Consider the following 18,208-nt stretch of genomic DNA (forward strand, 5'->3'; position numbering starts at 1 on the left):
TAAAGTAATAAAAGGCTTGCAATATTTCAGTGCATTTGTAATGAATTCAGATCGTATTACAATTTTGTTTTTTAAATGACATTATAAGGAAAAAACTTTTTCGTTATATTCTAATTTTCTGATAAAGTCGTGTAAAAGCTTACTTTAGGCTCATAATTATGTAGGCTACTGCATGGTTACATTGTAAGAATGAGAAGAGTGGAATTGTTTTTTTAAATACATTTTTTGTTGATTGTGTTTTTGTGCTGCCCTGACAAAAATATCAGACAACCTTAATTGTTTAATGCAGACTATGTATAAAGTTATTCCAAAGGCAATACAATGCTATTGATGCTTATCTACACAAACAATATTTAACATTGAGTAAAACTTCATCCCTATTGTTGAATCACATTTTGCAAGTCATTTGGTCCAATTATCAAAGCATATTTTTGGGTGCTAAAATCAATACAAATGCAACACATAGATTAAAACAGTGTTTTGATCGCGTGCAACACAAAAACCAGCACCGCATTGAATCTATCTTTGCACGTCTATACTACTTCGTCTTCGTCGTGGATTTTCTTTCTTCTTCGTTTTTTTCTTAGGCGGTTCGCAGAATGTGAAGGAGCAGTACTGTCACTTAACGGCGTGACATGATTTCTGTTTACCAGCAGATAAAGTAAAAATATAATAATTAATAAATAAGATAAATAAGATAAAAATAACAGAGGGTCAAAATATTGCTGTTGAGTCAAAAGTCCCTTATTTTGCATGTAGGAAAAAAGCTTTCATGAAATACAATTTCATATTTACTAATAAACTGGATCTTGTCATGGGTTGAATTAGTGAGAATTTGCTATTGAAATTAAAATATATATACATATAAAAACGCGTCAATTTAATTGGAAAATATGACCAAAATGTGCTGTATTTTTAACTATTGTTTGCAAGGGTCAATTTCTGTTTCCAGGTCGGCATCTTTTAGTGGCTTTTAGCACTATCTACTGTCATGCAATGCAGACAGTAGTTTCACTGTATATATTTTAGAAATAGTTTTTGTTGGATTTTTTTTTATAGTATTGTATTTCTCTTGTGTCTTTTTTATGTTATTGTATTTTATTGTGTCTTTACCCCACCCCATATAAACATTAAGTCGCTCTTCTTACGTATTCTTCTTCTTATTAATATTCATTCAAAAATAATATAATTGATGGCACAAACACACCCTAGGTATTACAGCTGTACAAATTTTATCAGTAGTTTTATTTGTAAATCTATAACGGTTGTCAAAACAAATATATACGTGCGCTTCTGATATTGCATTTGCGCATGCGCAAACGTTGATTCAAATAGTGTCCAATCACAGCAGAGCAAAACAAACGACCGGGTTCTTTCAAAAAAAAAAAAAAAAAAAAAAAAAAAAAGGAAGCTTGAACGAAAAAGTAAACGGACGCCAAGCGTGTTGTCCGTTCAATTTAACTGTTGGAAAGAAAAGCGTTTCATTTTATTTAAAAAACAAGAGGTTAGAATATTGATAATTACAGTGAAATGGAGGAAGAGGACCCAGTCCCTGTGAAGAGCAGAAGAGGTGCGTGTTACATGACATTGACATCAATGATTAGCTTAAAAGCTAATGCCAATTCAGATAAGACGAATAGAAAAAATGTATGTACTTATTACGGCAATATAAACATAATGTTATCAATACCAACGCAAAACCATTAATTTTTTTTCTCTTTGAGGCCTCGAATAAGAAAAAAATACCCACAGCATAACAAACATTATTTTTTTAACTAACAAACAAACCCTTGTGTTAGTTTTCCAAGTTTGAATGCATTATTTTCTCAAGTTAACTAGTAATGGTGAGCGTGCATGTTTATTTAAATGATTGTTTATTTTAGAATCAGAATTGTTTGTCTTTGAATACAACGTAGTGTACATTGTTTACAACGAGATTCGACGTGGCACGCAAGGATAAACATGTCATAAAATAAAAGAACATAAAAATATATATTTAAAGAATACTTGTATAGATTAGCAATACGTATACAGGGTTCCTGTGGGGTCCTGAAAACTTAAAAAGTCTTAAATTTGATAATTGCAAATCAAGGCCTTCAAAATGTTTTAAAATTGTGTTTTTAAGTCTTACATATAACTCTCAAATGTCTTATTTTCTTCCCTGTCTTATCTGCATGATGGAGATAATAACCGTATAAGTAAACGTTACAAAAGAATGGTATGTTGTGTCATAACATTATTTTTAAGTTTTCTCTGACTTTATTGATCTTAGACCTATAAATGCAATGTTCCAGTCGGAAAATCCAGATTTATGCGTATTCTAAAATGCCACATTGCGTTGGAGCATTCTAACCCGCTGTCGCCGCCTGAGTACTGTAACTTTGGAATGGGTAACTGTTACTTCTCCCGGTCCTATGCATTTATTCTTAGTTATACTGACAGATTGCCAAAATTGGTGCGAGATTGTTTTTAAATTTCATTTAGATGTGGTCTTGAAAAGGGCTTTAAAAGTCTTAAATTTAAATGGAAAAATCATTGGAGAACCCTGTTTTATGGTAGTGCTTGTAGACTAGCAAGTTTGCCATGCATCAGAAAAAAAGAGAAAATACATTAGCAGAAATATTGCGCAAAGATAAGAATAAGATAAAATTCAAATGTATAAGAGGGGGGGGGGAAATCACAATTGTTTGTGCTTGTTTAGGGTGGTGATGGCTCTGGGAATGAAACGGTCTCCAAGCCTTTGAGTCCTTGCTTTTAGAGACATGTAAGATCTGCAAGAAAGGAGCAGGTCATGGAGGTTGTGGCCAGGGTGAGAGGAGTCCGCAATAATGTTGAGGGAAGCTGATGATTTTCTGGGTTGTGACTCCAGCAGCAATAATGGTCACTGTATTAGAAATAAGATAATTCGACCAGCAATTTACAAAGAGAAAACTTATTCATGTATTACCTTAGTGACATTTAAGATTCGTAGCACAAGTCGTGTTGGTTTCAAGCGCATTTAAGAAAAATCTTTTTGTTCTGTTTTTGCAGAACAGCGCAAGGAGAAGTTAATGGAATACTTGACGAATCGAGGGCAAAAGAACTCCAAGTAAAAACTTTTTTTTACAATTCTTATGCATTTGCTCTCACTTCTCTTGAACAATTAATTTTATTTTTCTCCATAGGCAAAATGTCAATGATCATGCAAGGAAAAAGTCAGAGTCAACACGACAGTCTTCAGTACAGGTTTGTGATTTTTCTACTATTCCCATCTGCAAAGTCATGTTTTTGTTAAAAACACAATGTTTTTTTCTTTGTTAGCATTCACTTTTCATGTTGTTGTTGTTGTTTTGTATTTTTTTTTGTTTTTTAGATTTGGACCATGCCAATACATGCCAATACATTATCTCAATTGTTCCCAAGTTCAGTTTTGAAAATTATTCAATATTGTCAAATTTAAAAGATAATACTTTTTGCTGGATCAATAATAATTTTGTTCAAAGTAATACAGAATACTTTGACCAGCTAATGTGAACTTATAAGCAGGATATTAATATTTTGTCCTTGCCACGTACAGGATACTTTCTTTGTTTTCAACAACGAATTACCTGATTTAAAATCGACAGAACCATTTTAAAATCTATTATATTAAATTAAAATTAAAGCCAGTAAGCTTATTTAATAACATTTTATTTTGAGATGGAATATCATTTTCTTCTTATTGATTATAACCTATTGTACATTGTTTACAACGAGATTTGATCGTGCACTCCAGGATAAACATGTATTTCAGACATAAATGGTTGCAAATATGACAATAGTGGTTAGTTGCGGTTGTAGACTTCCCCGTTTTGAATGTGCATCAACAATATTGCAATGACATTAGGAGTGACATTGTGCGAGAATAAGTAAATTATAGAAATATAAGTCAATGTACTTTGACATCTAATTATCATTTAAATATTTGTATTTTCATCCCCTTCAAAATATTCTATTTCTGTGCTGTCACTTGAGAAACAATTTTTTTGTTTGTATTGTAACAGTTCTGGGAAAAAAAGGCTCTTCTCTTTTTTGTCTTGCAGCACCACAGGGGCAAAGAAAATGTCGCTCCTATCACTGGATTCTGTCATGAAGCCCAAAAAGTCCCACCTTTGGCTACACTGGGCAACAGAAAACCCACCAGAAAAACATTTATCTTTGAGAACAAAGGGCACAGACAAACTGAATGCAATAAACCGGCACCGCCGACACTCGGGAAAAAGCCAATGTATTCTGTAACATATAATGTTTCTGCAGTAAAAACAACCAGTTTCCCCCAAAAAATGTCAAACATCAAGGCGCCACCTATTGGCAAAGCATCTTCAAACTTTTCAGCGCCGAAAAAATCAGGCTGTACTTTTCGGCAGCCTTTAAAGCCCACTACCAAGACCTACACAGCCAGACTGAGTCTCGGCCCCATCGTCAAAACCAGGACAGGGCTCATACCGGCAATGATCACACCGAGGGTCACTAAACTTTCCCCAACGACGCATTCTACAGTCGTTCCCCCGAGGTTTGCCGTCCCGTCCTCCAAGGCCCCAGCCAAGAAAATCCCACTTCACCAGAAGCCCACTCTTGCTCGAGAGCTTAAATCCTTGCCCGGTAAACAACCAGCTTTCAAAGATAAAGCCAAATCAACGACTGTGCCCTTGCCACGAGCTCGAGCTCCTCCCCGGCAAACCGAAAAAGTGGCAATTCAGGCGCCAAAACGCACATTGATAACAAAAAAAACTGCAGCAGGAGTGCGCACATCTCAAACAGCCATCAATAGCAGGAAACCCGCTGTGGCCAAACCAAAATCTGCTGACCCCGCCCCAAGAGAAACAGGTGCAAAGCAGAGGGCACTTTGTACCGTCGCCACAAATGTCGGACAGCCCAGGTTGGAGAAGAAGCCCACCAAGTCTCAAACTGCTGGGAAGAAAATGTCTGCTGAGCAAGCTGAGAGAATGTAAGTAAAGATTTAATTGATTCCATGTAGGAATTAAACGGCACATGCAATTGACCCCAGGGATATGACTTTCAGGGTTTGTACAGGTCTTAAAATCCTTAAATGTATTGTGTTTTCAAGGATTGAAAAGTGCTTAAAAGCACGGCCATTTTTGGCACAAAGCCTCATTCGTCTGTCCACGCTGGCTGGGGGGAGCGCGATCTTTTCGCCCGAGGAGCCGCCATGATTCGTTCATTTATCGCCAAATGTTTTTCGTTGGCTGGGTCTCTCTCTCTCTGCGAGGCGCCGGGCAAACTCACACTGAAAAACCCACGTAAAGTCCAACGTAAATCCTTTACATAACATGGCGCGCAACTGAAGATGTCTAAATTTCAGGTAATTGCGCTAAAAAAAATCATTACTATTTGGCCGTACGCTCGCTGGTTAACCCCTCGTGTGCCACTGATGGCACGCAGGCCATAGGTTGCCGACCCCTGCCCCAGAGAAAACCTTCAAATAACTACTTATTATTATACAGTAAGAAGTTCTTATGTGTAATATACACGCATATGATCAAAACGCATAAATAAATGCTACGATGTTTTTAGGAAAAAATTGCAGGAATGGCGGGAATCAAAGGGAATTTCCTACAAACGCCCTCCCATGCAATTGAAGCCTGCCGGAAGATGCGCCCCCTCATCCGTAGAGAAGAAACTGAAGGCGGAAGATGACGCTCGCTTGTTTGTCCGCGATGTGGACAGGTCGCTCTCGGACTGTATTAAGCTGCTCACTGAGGTACGTGCAGATCTCTTTATTCACCAAGTTCACATGCAGCCAATAATCTGATTGGAAAGGGAATATTGGGTTTCTGGAGCGATCCAAATGCATCGTTCACATGCTTTGAGACAAATGTGTAATCCCGTGTACGTTTGTGAGTGTTACGATTATAAGGACGAGGAAGCACAGTCATCCCCACATTTAATTTTTGACATTAAATAAGGGATTTTTTTCATTCATCTCCCCCCAAAAAAAAAAAACGTGTACCACGCACGTTTCCAAAAGTGAGCTCCATTGCTTCTTATTAATTGTAGACAAGATGGGCAGAAACGTGGCTTTTTCCCCTAGGCCCATCACCTCCCTAAACAAGCGTGCGCAAGACTGGGAAAAATCCATCTTGCCACTTGTATTGAAAAATGCGTATTCATGTCTTATTTATGGACTTATTTATGAATTTTGTTACTATTGCACTACGTTTTCCTTTCTGTATTGTTACGATGCCATATTTTCAATTGCAACATTATTATGAAATAAAATTGCACCTTCAATTTAGGCCATTCTCAACGCACTGCCTTATTAATATGTTTGCTTATTTATCGTGACTTTTTTTAAATTTCATTTTCTCTTTTAGGTCTTTATTACTCCTATATTATTCTCATTGTCACTTTATAATGTGGTATATTCGCAACATACAGCACAGATGAAATTACTTGTGTGCATACATTCAACAAATAAAACCCAAATGGAAAAATCAATAACAACTAAATAAAAAAGTAAGCATAAAACAATAAATAAGGTTGGAATAAAAAAGTTTAAGCCGAAATCTATTCATCTTATCTTGATTATCCTGGGGTGAAATGTCTAATCTCATTGCAATAAATGTTTACAACGTTTTTATCAATGACAATAGAGACTATTCTAAAAGCATAGATTAACAAAATATATAGGGATGGATACAACTGTGACAATTTTAGCCTTCGGGGGAAGAAAATAAAATATTAATGTTTCAGATAAATCAACCATTACGTACAGTATTATTATTTTTAAGATAATAAGATGGACTTTTGTTTGTATTATTTGTCTCTGCACTACAAGTACCACATTGCACTGGGCTATAAAGATATCCAGCATGACGAAAATTGCCTGTGTGCACAAGTAGTCGAATTACTCGAGTAATTGCACGAGCAATTGTAAAATAAAGGGTCTAACCCAACCACTGCAACTAAAAAACTTAGTCGGACCGTGGACTTAATAGGATTTCTTTGCGCATTTACATAGCCTTACATCATCTGATTACTGGCAATAATCTGTTTCCAATCAGATTATTGCCTGCGTCATATTGCTCTGTCCACTCCACGCAACGGCCCGGTATTGCAGTACCTCCGGGAACGGTGCATTCGCAATGATCGCGGCAAGGCTTTAGGGCTAGGACCTTAGCTTGGCCTTTTGGCTGAGAGTAAGTGTCCCGGCTCCTAGGCTTTGTAGCGTATTATGAACTGACCGATAACGGATAATGGATAATGATTTATGAACAAGCTAAATAACCCTTAAAACCCCTAAACCCCATATTGTCAAATATAAAAAAATTGTGACTATGCTTGATGGCTGTGTTTTGCTGCTGTTGGTGTCAGTGGATTTGTTCAGACCGAGGACAATCGACTTTGGCCTGGACGGATCTATTGACACTAACAAAGATGTTATATAATGAAATTGTGAATATGTTTGATTTTCGAGAAGGTTTGTTCAAACCTCACTTTGTGTTTGCTGTTAAAAACGTAATATTGGAATATAATATTGTGAATGTGCTTAATTGCTGTTGAGATTGTCATGATTGTTTTCTGTTTTTAGTGTCAATAAATTTGTTCAAACCAAAAAAAAATTTTTGAAAATTACGGCATGTGCCGGCTCATTTTTGCAATCGGGAGATGGAATTAGAGCTTGCTCTGTCCACTCCACGCATCGGCCCGGTATTGCAGTACCTCCGGGAACGGTGCATTCACACTGATCGCTGCTTGGCCCTGTGGCTAGGACCTTGACTCAGCCTCTTGGCTGAGAGCAAGTGTCTTGGCCCCTTGGCTTTGTAGCGTATTATGATTTGACCGATAACGGATAATGGACAATTGATAAATAATATAGAACAATAAACCTTACAAAATCTAACCCCCCCCAATTGTGTACATTCTTGCAGAAGATAAACTAGATCAAATACAAATGACTTAGTAAGAGATATAAAATCCTGCCCTAACATACAGTTGCATTTTGCGAGTTAAAGCATGGGGTCGACACCCCAAAAATATACTGATATTTATCCTTTCAAGGAAAGTGCAACCCTGCCATTTTTGTCCATTCTATTCACATTTTGAGGACAGAACGTCCTAACTTGCTTCTGCACCCTGCCAGGGAGGCCCAGCGTCCCAAGTGAAAGGAGTCCTAGCTCGATTGCCGCCGGTGTCCCAAAGGTTTGCCAAATTCTGGATATGTAAAGCCCACATCATGGCGCAAGAGGGCGACATGGATGTTCTGCCCATGTTTGAGGAGGCAGTTCGAGTCGTGTTGGAGGTGAGAACCATGTGTCTGCTCTTTCCAGTTACATTTCAATTCTAAAATTTGTCTCCATTCGTTCAAGCCTGTAGACGAGCTACGCAAGGTGGTGTTTGATATCCTCAAAAAGAAGGACATTCAAGGTAGGTGAGATGCAGAAATCGTCGAAATTTCAAGAACGCAAAATAAATAATTTCCTTCATTCAAAATCCTGGGCACAAAGGAAAAAAAACATTCAATAAATTGTTACTCATTGCTTGTTAGTGACTATTGTTACTAATGTTGAGTAATTCAAATTAAAGCTTTAAATTCCTACCTTTGATTGCCCTGATTTAGCAAATTTATAAATGGTCGACTTTTTAAATGACAAATTAAGCAAATGAATTAATCTTTTGGCCAGGCCTTGTAAGGTGTCAGAGATCTGTCTCATTTCCCAAAATATTACAATTTAAAAAAAAAAAAACATTACAATTTAGATTTTTATTTTATTTCAGTTTGTAATCATGCCTTATTGACACGTTTTAGACAACTGTCTTTCCATGCCTTAATTGAAATATTTTTTTGCCAACTATGCTCTCCGAACAGGTTTTAACTTAAATTGGGAATTTTGTAATCTTATTGAATGGAAGAAAATCAGCAGAATATATATATTTTTTTTTTTCATTTTTTTCACCACTATAATTGTATGGCTTGTACCCATTGTACCAAATAATTTCCACTAACTGCTAAAGCTAGTCACTAAAGCTACTGGCTGCATCCGTGACGCAAGCTAAATGCTTTAACATTAGCTGCTAGAATCTGCTTAGCATTATTGACAAGCAGATATGTTAGCATTGGCAGCTTTTATGCATGACAGCTGGTAACAGAAAAGAACAAGAATTCTAGACAAGCTAACCATTTTTGTATTGAAATTCTTCTAAATTTTATATCAATATATCGTTCATGTCTATTTTCACTATTTTTTATTTTAAATATTTCGTTGGACAAACAATAAGTTGCATGGTACTGTTTTTTTTCGTTAACATTGACAAGAATCAGAAATATAGATAGATAGATAGATAGATACTTTATTCATCCCCGAAGGGAAATTCACATTTCTAGCAGCATCCCTGAGCTGAGAACAATCGAAAAATCGAAAATAACACGGGAGCTGCTGGAGTGGCTGCCATTCGTGACGGCGCCGGAAGAAACGATTCAATTTGAATCATGTACAAACAAACAAACAATTGAATCATGTATGGTTCATACCGGCCGAATATGAACTCAAAACTTTTCTGGTTCTCACCTGTAAGGCCTTTATTGTTGACATATTCCTTTAATGTCATAAAAAATGGTTTTTCACTTAAAATGGTTTTTCACTTACCATTGTTCACCACATGTAATATCTTCATCATGGTTATTAGTGCTACCTTTCCCTGATCCAATTTTACAAAGCTCCTGTAACATTTGTTTGAATTTGTTTAAAAGTAAATGAAATATGGTATTATATTTGCTTTTCTCAACACTTCACAAGCTCCAGGGTTCCTACCGGTGCTTGGAATCATAGAAAATTCTTGAATTTTAATTTTGGATTTTCAAGGTTAGGAAAATGTTTAAATTTTGGATGAAGTGCTTGAAATTGTTGCCATTGCAGTCCGACACTAAAGACCATTTATTAAAATATCTATACATATTTTTTTTATAAGTGTGTGAAAATGACACAGAAACCCCTGCTCTGGTGGCTTGTCATTATGGCTTTGTCATCTGAAATGTCACCGCCTCCTACTGGTCACACCCTAGAGGACAGCTCTATTTAGAAAATGAATCTTTTGGCACAGCTCACGGAGAAGAGCTGGCTCTTTCAACTCCTAAATGGCTTGGGCGATTTTTTTTGTGTGTGTGTCTTTTACATGAATTATAAAATTAGCGCTCAGCCCCATGGCGCGGAGGTCCAGGGTTCAAGTCCAGATACCCCAGCCTACCCGTGTGGAGTTTGCATGTTCTCCTCGTGCCTGTGTGGATTTCCTCCGGGCACTCCGGTTTCCTCCCACATTTCTAAAAACATGCATGTCAGCTCCAAATTGTCCCTAGGCTGGGAATGAGCGAGTAAGTTGTCGTTCTCTGTCTGCCCTGTGCCTGGCTGGCAACCAGTTGAGGGTGTCCCCTGCCCCCTCCCCGAAGGATGGGCTCCAGCACTCCCTGTGACCCCTCTGAGGATAAGCAGTGCAGATGATGGATGGATGGATAACTAATAATAATATAGCATTATGCAGAAAATTATTTAGTAATTTCATGTTTATGGGATACCTGAAAAACAAATAAAATATAAAAAATGTGAAATATTCATAGATCTACCAAAAAAATGCAAAATACAAAACAATTTTAGCTTTTTACACACTGAACAGATTAAAAGTCGAACAACAACACAAAGTCCCTGAATATGCAAAACAATTAAATATAAATTGAAAATATTTACTCTTCAGTCCTTACACATCCAGTACTTTCTTTCTTTTTGTTGTCATCCGTATTTAATGCAATTACTACCAAACACCTATATAGCCCTTTCCGTGCTTGTAAACAAGTGTGATGTAGCCAAGATGCCCGAGCATTGTTGAAGCAGAGTGGCAAAATTCATGTCAGTTTATAGCAGCCCACTGACACAAAAAAGATGTGCAAGATAGTGACTTCTATTTAAGTCATCAAAGTCAATTAAAAAAAAAAAAATCTTCTTTTGATTGGCACTGGATTTTTTTTCCTTTGAAGGTACTAGGAAAAACCTGAAAAGCCTAGAAGGTGCTTTAAAAGTTCTTAAATTTGGCCATGAAAACATTTGTACAAACCTTGAATCCCCATTTTGCTGCATATCGTCCTCATTCCTCCCTAGAGAAGTAAAGAAAAATGCTCAGTTTTGTCTCTTGCGCAGCCCGCAAGGAAGACGAGTCCCAAGCAGACGGCACTCCAACTAAAGTCGAAGTGCCAGAAGGTTGCAAGGAAGAGGACCCAACGGTGACACCCCCCTTCCGTGTCCTCATCTCCGGGGAAACGGGACCCTCCTCCACCGTCAAGTACAAGATCACAGACACTCCTGGGTGAGTCCATTGAGATACCAATTAAAAGCATTTGTAGATGCTTGAAATTCTTGCCATGTTTCTTAAGTTAGGTCTTTAAATAAGGGATTGAGACTTATTTTATGGTTCCAAAAAGGATTTAGGCTAGAATGAGAAACTAAAGTTTTGACTCCTTATTAGGTTTTTTTAACTGAATTTATGGTCTGAAGTGGTTGGGGCTCGTGTTACTGCTAGAGTTAGGTGTAGTTTAGGAACTAGAGTTTGAGCTCCATATAAGGGCTCTAAATTGAACGTAGGGTTCCAAAATACCTTACGGTTTGAAGCAGGGTTGTGGCTAGGTTACAGGTAGGATTAGGTTTAAGGATGAGAATAAGAGTTAGTTGGGCTGTAAATTAGGGTTTTTAACTGATTTGAGGGTTCCGAATTTAGGTTCTGGTTAGAGTTAAGATTTAAAACTAAGACTCGTTTTTTTTCGTTTTTGTTTGTTTGTTTGATCGGTACTGGATTTGTTCTTTAATGGTACAGGAAAAATTGGCTTTGAAAGTCCTTAAAAAGTGCTTGAATTTGGCCATAAAAAAAGATGCAGGAACCCTGAATAAGTAAAACTTGCAACTGCCGCAGATTTACGATATTCTCTAGGGGAATTCTGAGAGCAGGGTATTAAAAAATATTTAAATGGAAAACTTTTGGCCGAAAACTGATACACAAATACATATCCCACCAGAAATTGAAACTTTGCACTGACTTGATTAGGTAGGTCCAAAATAAAATGAGAAAATTTGATTATCGTATAACTAGATGCAAATTTAAGGATTTAATTTAATTAACCAAAAAAGCATTATAGTGCTTAAAAAAAATCTGATCGGACAACAAAGAGATGCAAGGAAAGAAAAAATAGAGGGATCTGACATGAAAATACCACAAGCTAGTTAATTCTATTTTCAGTGAAGTTATGATGAAAAACAGCTTGGAACAGGAACAGTCTCTCTCCCTCTATCCTGTTCTCTCTCCTGGTCCTTTTCCCCTTTCTTTCTCTATCCCTCTGTTCTCCTTCCTCTCTTCCTCTCTCACCTTTTTCTTAATCAGTGACAAAAAAGTAGCTTTCTTTTTCCTCTCACTCATTTTTTTGCCCCTCTTCTCTCTTTATCTTTCTCGCTGTCTTACTCCCCTCCTGTCTTCCTCTCTTTCTTACTTTCTTTCTCTCCCTTTTCTCTTTCTCCATCCATCTTTTTTAAGGACATATTTTTGGGCATTCAAGCCTTTAATGACCAGATAATGACAAGAAAACAGTAGTGGGAGGGAACTTATGAAGCAACAAACAAGTCTCACTCGCATTTTTGCTCAATTAATATTACATTCATCCCTTGCTGCAGATGGCATAGTCCCAGCCAATGGACATCAGGGGCAAATAGACTTAATGTCACACACAAAGAACGCGTATACAAATTAAAACTACTCAACTCTAGTAAATTTACTCTGTAGCTTTAGCATGTAAACATTAGCCAAGGCTCGGGCAAATGGCAACCAAAAACGTAGAGTAAACTTTTGATAAATTGTCCTGTCGTTAAAAGCTTTGCAAGGCTAACTGTTTTGACCTCCATTTCCATCTGGTGTGCAAAATGTTTAAAAAAAAGCTGTGTCATGCACAAACTCGACCCTGAATAAAAGCCAGCTTTTAACAACTTGCCTCATCACTTTCGAGATAACGTCATCGCAACCTAATTTTTTGGGTGGCCGAAACTGCACTTTGTCTCATTTTATGGAGAATAACAATTGGTGCGTCCGTATAACAGATAAGTGGAAATGTTTCATGCCCTATTTTCAGGGTTTGTACGAGTGCTTGAAATCCTTAAAAAATTCTAAAAAAAAAAAAAAAAAATGTCAGAAAAATGTTTGAATTTTGGATGAAGTGCTATGGTTCCTGGCAGTCTGACTCAATAGACCATGTGATAAATGAAGAAAAATAAAAGAAGTGTGCGTAAAAGTGACACCAATGGTGGTGCTCCGTCCTCATTATCAAGTTGTTATGTGAAGCGTTACTGCCCCCTACTGTCGCAGCCAAGAGGAAACCGGCTCTTAAGGCTCGGTTCACTGCAAACGGTTCTTCAGGGTTTTTTTTTTTCTTTAATATATGATCAATAATAATAAAACATTATGCATCAAAATAATTAGTAATTAATTTTTAAAATGTGCATTATTTTCAATATTACCATGGCAATATCTAGCAAACTTTTAGCCTACTTAAATCAAATGCAGTTGTTTCTACTAAACAACTTTCAGGTCCCTGAAAGACGACACTGGAGATTACTTTTGCTCAGGACAGAGTCCCTGAAAAACACACAACACAACTAATATAAAGTAAAACATTTAGCTGTCAGTGCAACAACAAAAATAAAGTAGGCTATGGAATACAAAAATAAACTTTTGTCTTTTTTAAGGGTTTACGGATCCCTTGCTTTCATATTTTTGTGCTTTGCCTTTGTGACAAATTACAAAGCTCTTTGTTTGTGTAAAGGATTTTGCGTTCAGATCATTTTTGTATCAATGTCAAAGAATTTAGGTGTTTCTTTTGATCACAGTAAATTCAAAGTGAGAGACTGTATTGCTGAAAGACACTTGGAATATGAATTACAATATTTATAGATCTACAAAAAATGTAAAATATTAAACAATCTGAGCTTTTTACACTTAACAAGAACACAGAATCTACGAAAAATGCAGAACAATAGAATATACATAAAAATAACAACTCTTCAGTGCTTTGAATAAATGATTTTAAAATTAAAATAAAAAACAATTTACAATTTTATTTCAACCATTTTAGACACAGATCAGCAGTCTCTGCTTTAGAGCCATCAATTTAAAAAAAATGAGTCCAAATTTTGCTCATCATTCTGCTTTTTGTAGATACAGTACTTTTTTTTTTCCCCCTCCGTATTGAAATTCATTATTACCCGACACCTATGGAGCCCTTCCCCTTGCTTGTAAACAAATGTGACGGAGCCAAGCTGGGTGTGCACTGCTGAAGCAGAACTGCAGAATTCATGTCAGTTTGTAGCAGCTCATTGACATAAAAAAGTTGAAGATCATAGATGGTAATAGCTCAAAATAGCACAGCATATGTACAGGCAGCAAGATGGCAAGTTCATTCTACTTATTAAAGTCAACCAAAAAAAGAATTCTTTTGATCAGCGCTGAATCTCTTTGAAGGCACTGGCAAAATTGGGAAATTGCCCACGAAAGTCCTTTAAAAAGTGCTCTAATTCTGCCATGAGCAAGGTGTACGATCCCTTTATTAGGACCCTGCCTTCTTTCCCGCAGCGCCCCGCCCACCCAACCTTCGGAACCGCCTCGCATCCTGGACGGGCAGGAGGTGCGCTTTTTCACGCCGGTGCGGCGTTCGGTGCGCATCGAGAGCGCGGCACAACAGTACCCGAAGTATTTGCAGGAGCAAGACCAATGCGTGGCCTCTTTCGCACAACTCATGGCTAACCAAGAGGAGGAGGAGGAGCAAGTCCAAAGCGACAAAGTCTACGTCTACAGGGAGAACGAAGCGCTCAATGATAAGATGAGTCTCCGGGTAGTGAGCGAGCAGGATGTGCAGTCTTAAATCAACAGGCCTGTTGAGAGTCCTTGACGAGTTTCCAGAGTTTTACGATTGTTTGCAATTCGAATCGGATTGTTCGTTGGACTTATCACTACTGAGGAATTTTTTTTACGTTTCTCAAAAGCACTCCAGGCTAGTTTAAGTTCAAATAGTTCAGCCCCCTCAGTGTTTTCCATAGGCTTTTGTGAGACGCCGGTTGGTGTATTGTCTAGGGAGGGGGGTGGGGGGTGTCCAGTGGTTTATCATAAGTCTCTACTGAACATTAGCATTTAGGAACACAAAGTGCTAAGCTGTGAAGGACAGATTTCAATTCTTGTCAGTGATATAAAATGCCCATAGTTTTGATGACGTTAATATCATTCAAATGAGTCCAAATATGGATCATTTTACTGCGTCAATCTTTTATTGAAATGTTCCTTTTGTTGTCGGTATTTCAATCTCTCTTGAACCGTTCCTAGGCTCAATATGCTGCTGCAGCAGATAACACCCCCCGCCTCCCTCATCTGCTTAGCCAACAAAAACACTCATTAACCAATCAACCCATTAACCAAAAGTGAGTGAGAGGACAAAATATATGTATACATTTTTTAATACAAGTTTGAGACCCTGGCAGGGACCAATGAGAACCAGGCAGCCAACCGGGGTTTTTATATCGTACTGGAAACGTTATTTCCTTCAATAAAACACCAGTAAGTTAATTTCTCTGTTAACGGAAAAAAGTGAGATTTACTTTAAGAATTTTTCATGTATTCCATTGTACAGTTTTTATATTTTGTAAGTGTGTGACAGTCTTATCCTGGAACAGATATTTGTTTCTTGTTTGATATTACAGTATTTGTATTTGATATTTTTTTTAAATGTGACAACATGCTAGAGACATACATGTAAAAAATAAACATGATTTTCACACAATTACACCAAAAAATCTTTTTTGACTACAGACTTACCATAATGTGATCTAATTTTCACACTAACTCCATCGTATTTGACCACCAAATGTCACTGCATTGTGTATTCCTCATTTATTATTTTCTTTTCAGTTACATTGGAACAAACATCAAATCACAGAATGAACAGATCACCTGAAAAAAAAGATGACAGGTTAAAGCCAAAGCCTCATAAGAGACCTTGCCCCAAAATAGCTTCTTTAATCAATATTCTAATCATATATCACATACAATGTTCCCTCTAATGTTCCTCGGGTCTGAGCGTTCACAAAAAGTCGGTGAGCAACGCTTGAAACAACAGTGAGCAACAGCAATCTCAAGTGTGGCAACTAAAGAAATATCAAACATGTCCAAAACTTGACATCCAGTTACATTTTGCTGAGTTTCCGGCAATGCAAAATTATTTTTCACTTTTGAATGAATTGACTAATGTACGATTGCAAAGGTTGCAGGGCCTACAAACGTCATTTGTTTTTACAATTCTTTCACAAGATTTTCATTTTTTTTTCCTGGTATCTTTTGTCGCATAATGCTAACATTTTGGGGGGCTTATTTAGTCGGTTGCACGATACAGAACTGTATTTAATCACATTTTTTAGTGGAAGTACAATTTTGGCAACAAGATTGACTTGATATAATCAAATTATTTAAATGCAACACAAACTTTTTCTTTTTCCCTGTTTTTTCTACTTTTTAGAAATTCCTTTAAAAAAATCTTACGGTGTTTATTTTTTCCTAGCTGTTACTTTTTTCTTGCTTTATTGTTCTCTAGTTCATTTTCCCTTTATTTCTTTTTTTCTGTCTTTTTCTGAAATTTTCCTGTTCTTTTTTTCTCAGCTTTTCACTACTTTTTCATTTTGGTATTTTTTTTCTCTTTTTTTTTTTTGCCCCCCTTTAAGCCATTTTTTGCATAATTTTACATAATATTTGGTCATGTTGGGATTAAAGAAGCAAAAACAACCTGAAGTGCCGTTTGCGACCCGAAAGAGCTGGTTCTTTTTAGTGAGCCGGTTCTCGAAAAACTACTGACTTTAGTCAACTTCATTCTACTTTGACATTGACTTCAAAATACCGCATTTAGAACACAGCATCAGGGGAACCCGTGTGTTTTTACCTTCATGCACCATACCTTTGACTTAATTCGCTTCTTAATTAGCAATTTTGAGCCCTCATTTTTGTGAGCTGGCTAGATTTTCTTGCGCGCAGAAAAGCTCTGTGCAGTGCGCAATTGCGCACACACACGCAGCTTAAAGGGAACATTGATCACATATCTGACATCATTATAACAGTCATTTGTTGTTTCTATTCAGATCCTTTCTCCTTACACTCTGACCACAATATAGTGTGTAAAACCTGAGATGATGTAGCATTTTCTTAAAGCGGGATTGAACGTGCACCAAGAGTGAGCTACAAAAGCCCAACGAGACCAAGTGAATATCTGTGCCCAGCCCCCACTTCCATCACTTTTCAAATGACCTCAACCTGAGCAAAAGTAATCTCCAGTGTCGTCTGTTAGGTTAGGCTGTTGACCAAAAGACTCTCGTTATTGCTCACGCCGACAAATGTTGCTCCGATGAGCATACTGTCTTCACAGGTCAAGGTCAAGCTGGACATCCGTATTCTGTGTCTTCTTGGACGTCCGAGAAACCTATCAGACCCGTCGCTCCCACACACGATATCACATTCCAATCCCACCACAAAAAACAAGCTTCAACGTTGTCTTCAATTTTGAAGAAAGGGGAATAATCCAAAACTCGATTATGATAAGTCACATCATCGAAAATTAAAAAAAGCATGATAAAATATGGCAGCGAGGCCTACAACTATAATATGCACACTTATATGACCGTTCATGTATTTTTACTTATTATTTAAATGAATATTGTTCTTTTTTGATTATTTACCACCAGGAAGCATTAAATAATCAGGCATGAAAATTGCTCACCTTTGGGCAAAATGTATCATTTTGAAGTAAAAAAAAAACAAAAAAAAAACGGTTGACCTATGTGAATTGTATAGATCTGAGGAGAAAAATGTTTTGAGTTACCAGAGGAATCGGGTGTCTCAGGTGGTGTGTTTAAATTAAAATCGCTGTAATCCGCTCGAGCAGGAGTGCGGTATTCACTCCTGTGTAACGCGCACTCGATTTGATCTCATTATCACCAGGGTTGGGTAGGGTTACTTTAACTTGATTACTTTCAATTACTTTTGGATTACTCCAATACCAATAAGAAACTAAATATGAATAAAATTACTAAATTTCGCAGGCTTGGGGAGGAACGGAACATATGGAACGGCAAAAATGATGTTGGCAAGCTGTTTGGATTTATTTTCATTTTGTTTC

At 37.1% G+C, this 18,208-nt stretch overlaps 1 protein-coding gene and 1 pseudogene across 1 annotated transcript; both read left to right on the plus strand.

The window, feature by feature from the left end:
- Positions 1–1,395: 1,395 nt before the first annotated feature.
- Positions 1,396–15,819, plus strand: ckap2l (cytoskeleton associated protein 2-like). The gene is made up of 9 exons (XM_088335033.1): positions 1,396–1,570; positions 3,031–3,088; positions 3,165–3,225; positions 4,062–4,966; positions 5,554–5,740; positions 8,123–8,281; positions 8,349–8,406; positions 11,166–11,331; positions 14,632–15,819. Exons 1-9 carry the CDS (start codon positions 1,531–1,533, stop codon positions 14,918–14,920), a joined length of 1,923 nt encoding a protein of 640 aa, XP_088191159.1. The 5' UTR covers positions 1,396–1,530; the 3' UTR covers positions 14,921–15,819.
- On the plus strand, positions 7,553–7,723 carry LOC148365443 (U2 spliceosomal RNA; annotated as a pseudogene).
- Positions 15,820–18,208: the final 2,389 nt, after the last annotated feature.

The sequence above is a fragment of the Urocampus carinirostris genome, chromosome 5 (genome assembly GCF_059441175.1).
Source record: "Urocampus carinirostris isolate Australia breed hairy pipefish chromosome 5, RoL_Ucar_1.0, whole genome shotgun sequence".
In the NCBI taxonomy this organism is placed as follows: domain Eukaryota; kingdom Metazoa; phylum Chordata; class Actinopteri; order Syngnathiformes; family Syngnathidae; genus Urocampus; species Urocampus carinirostris.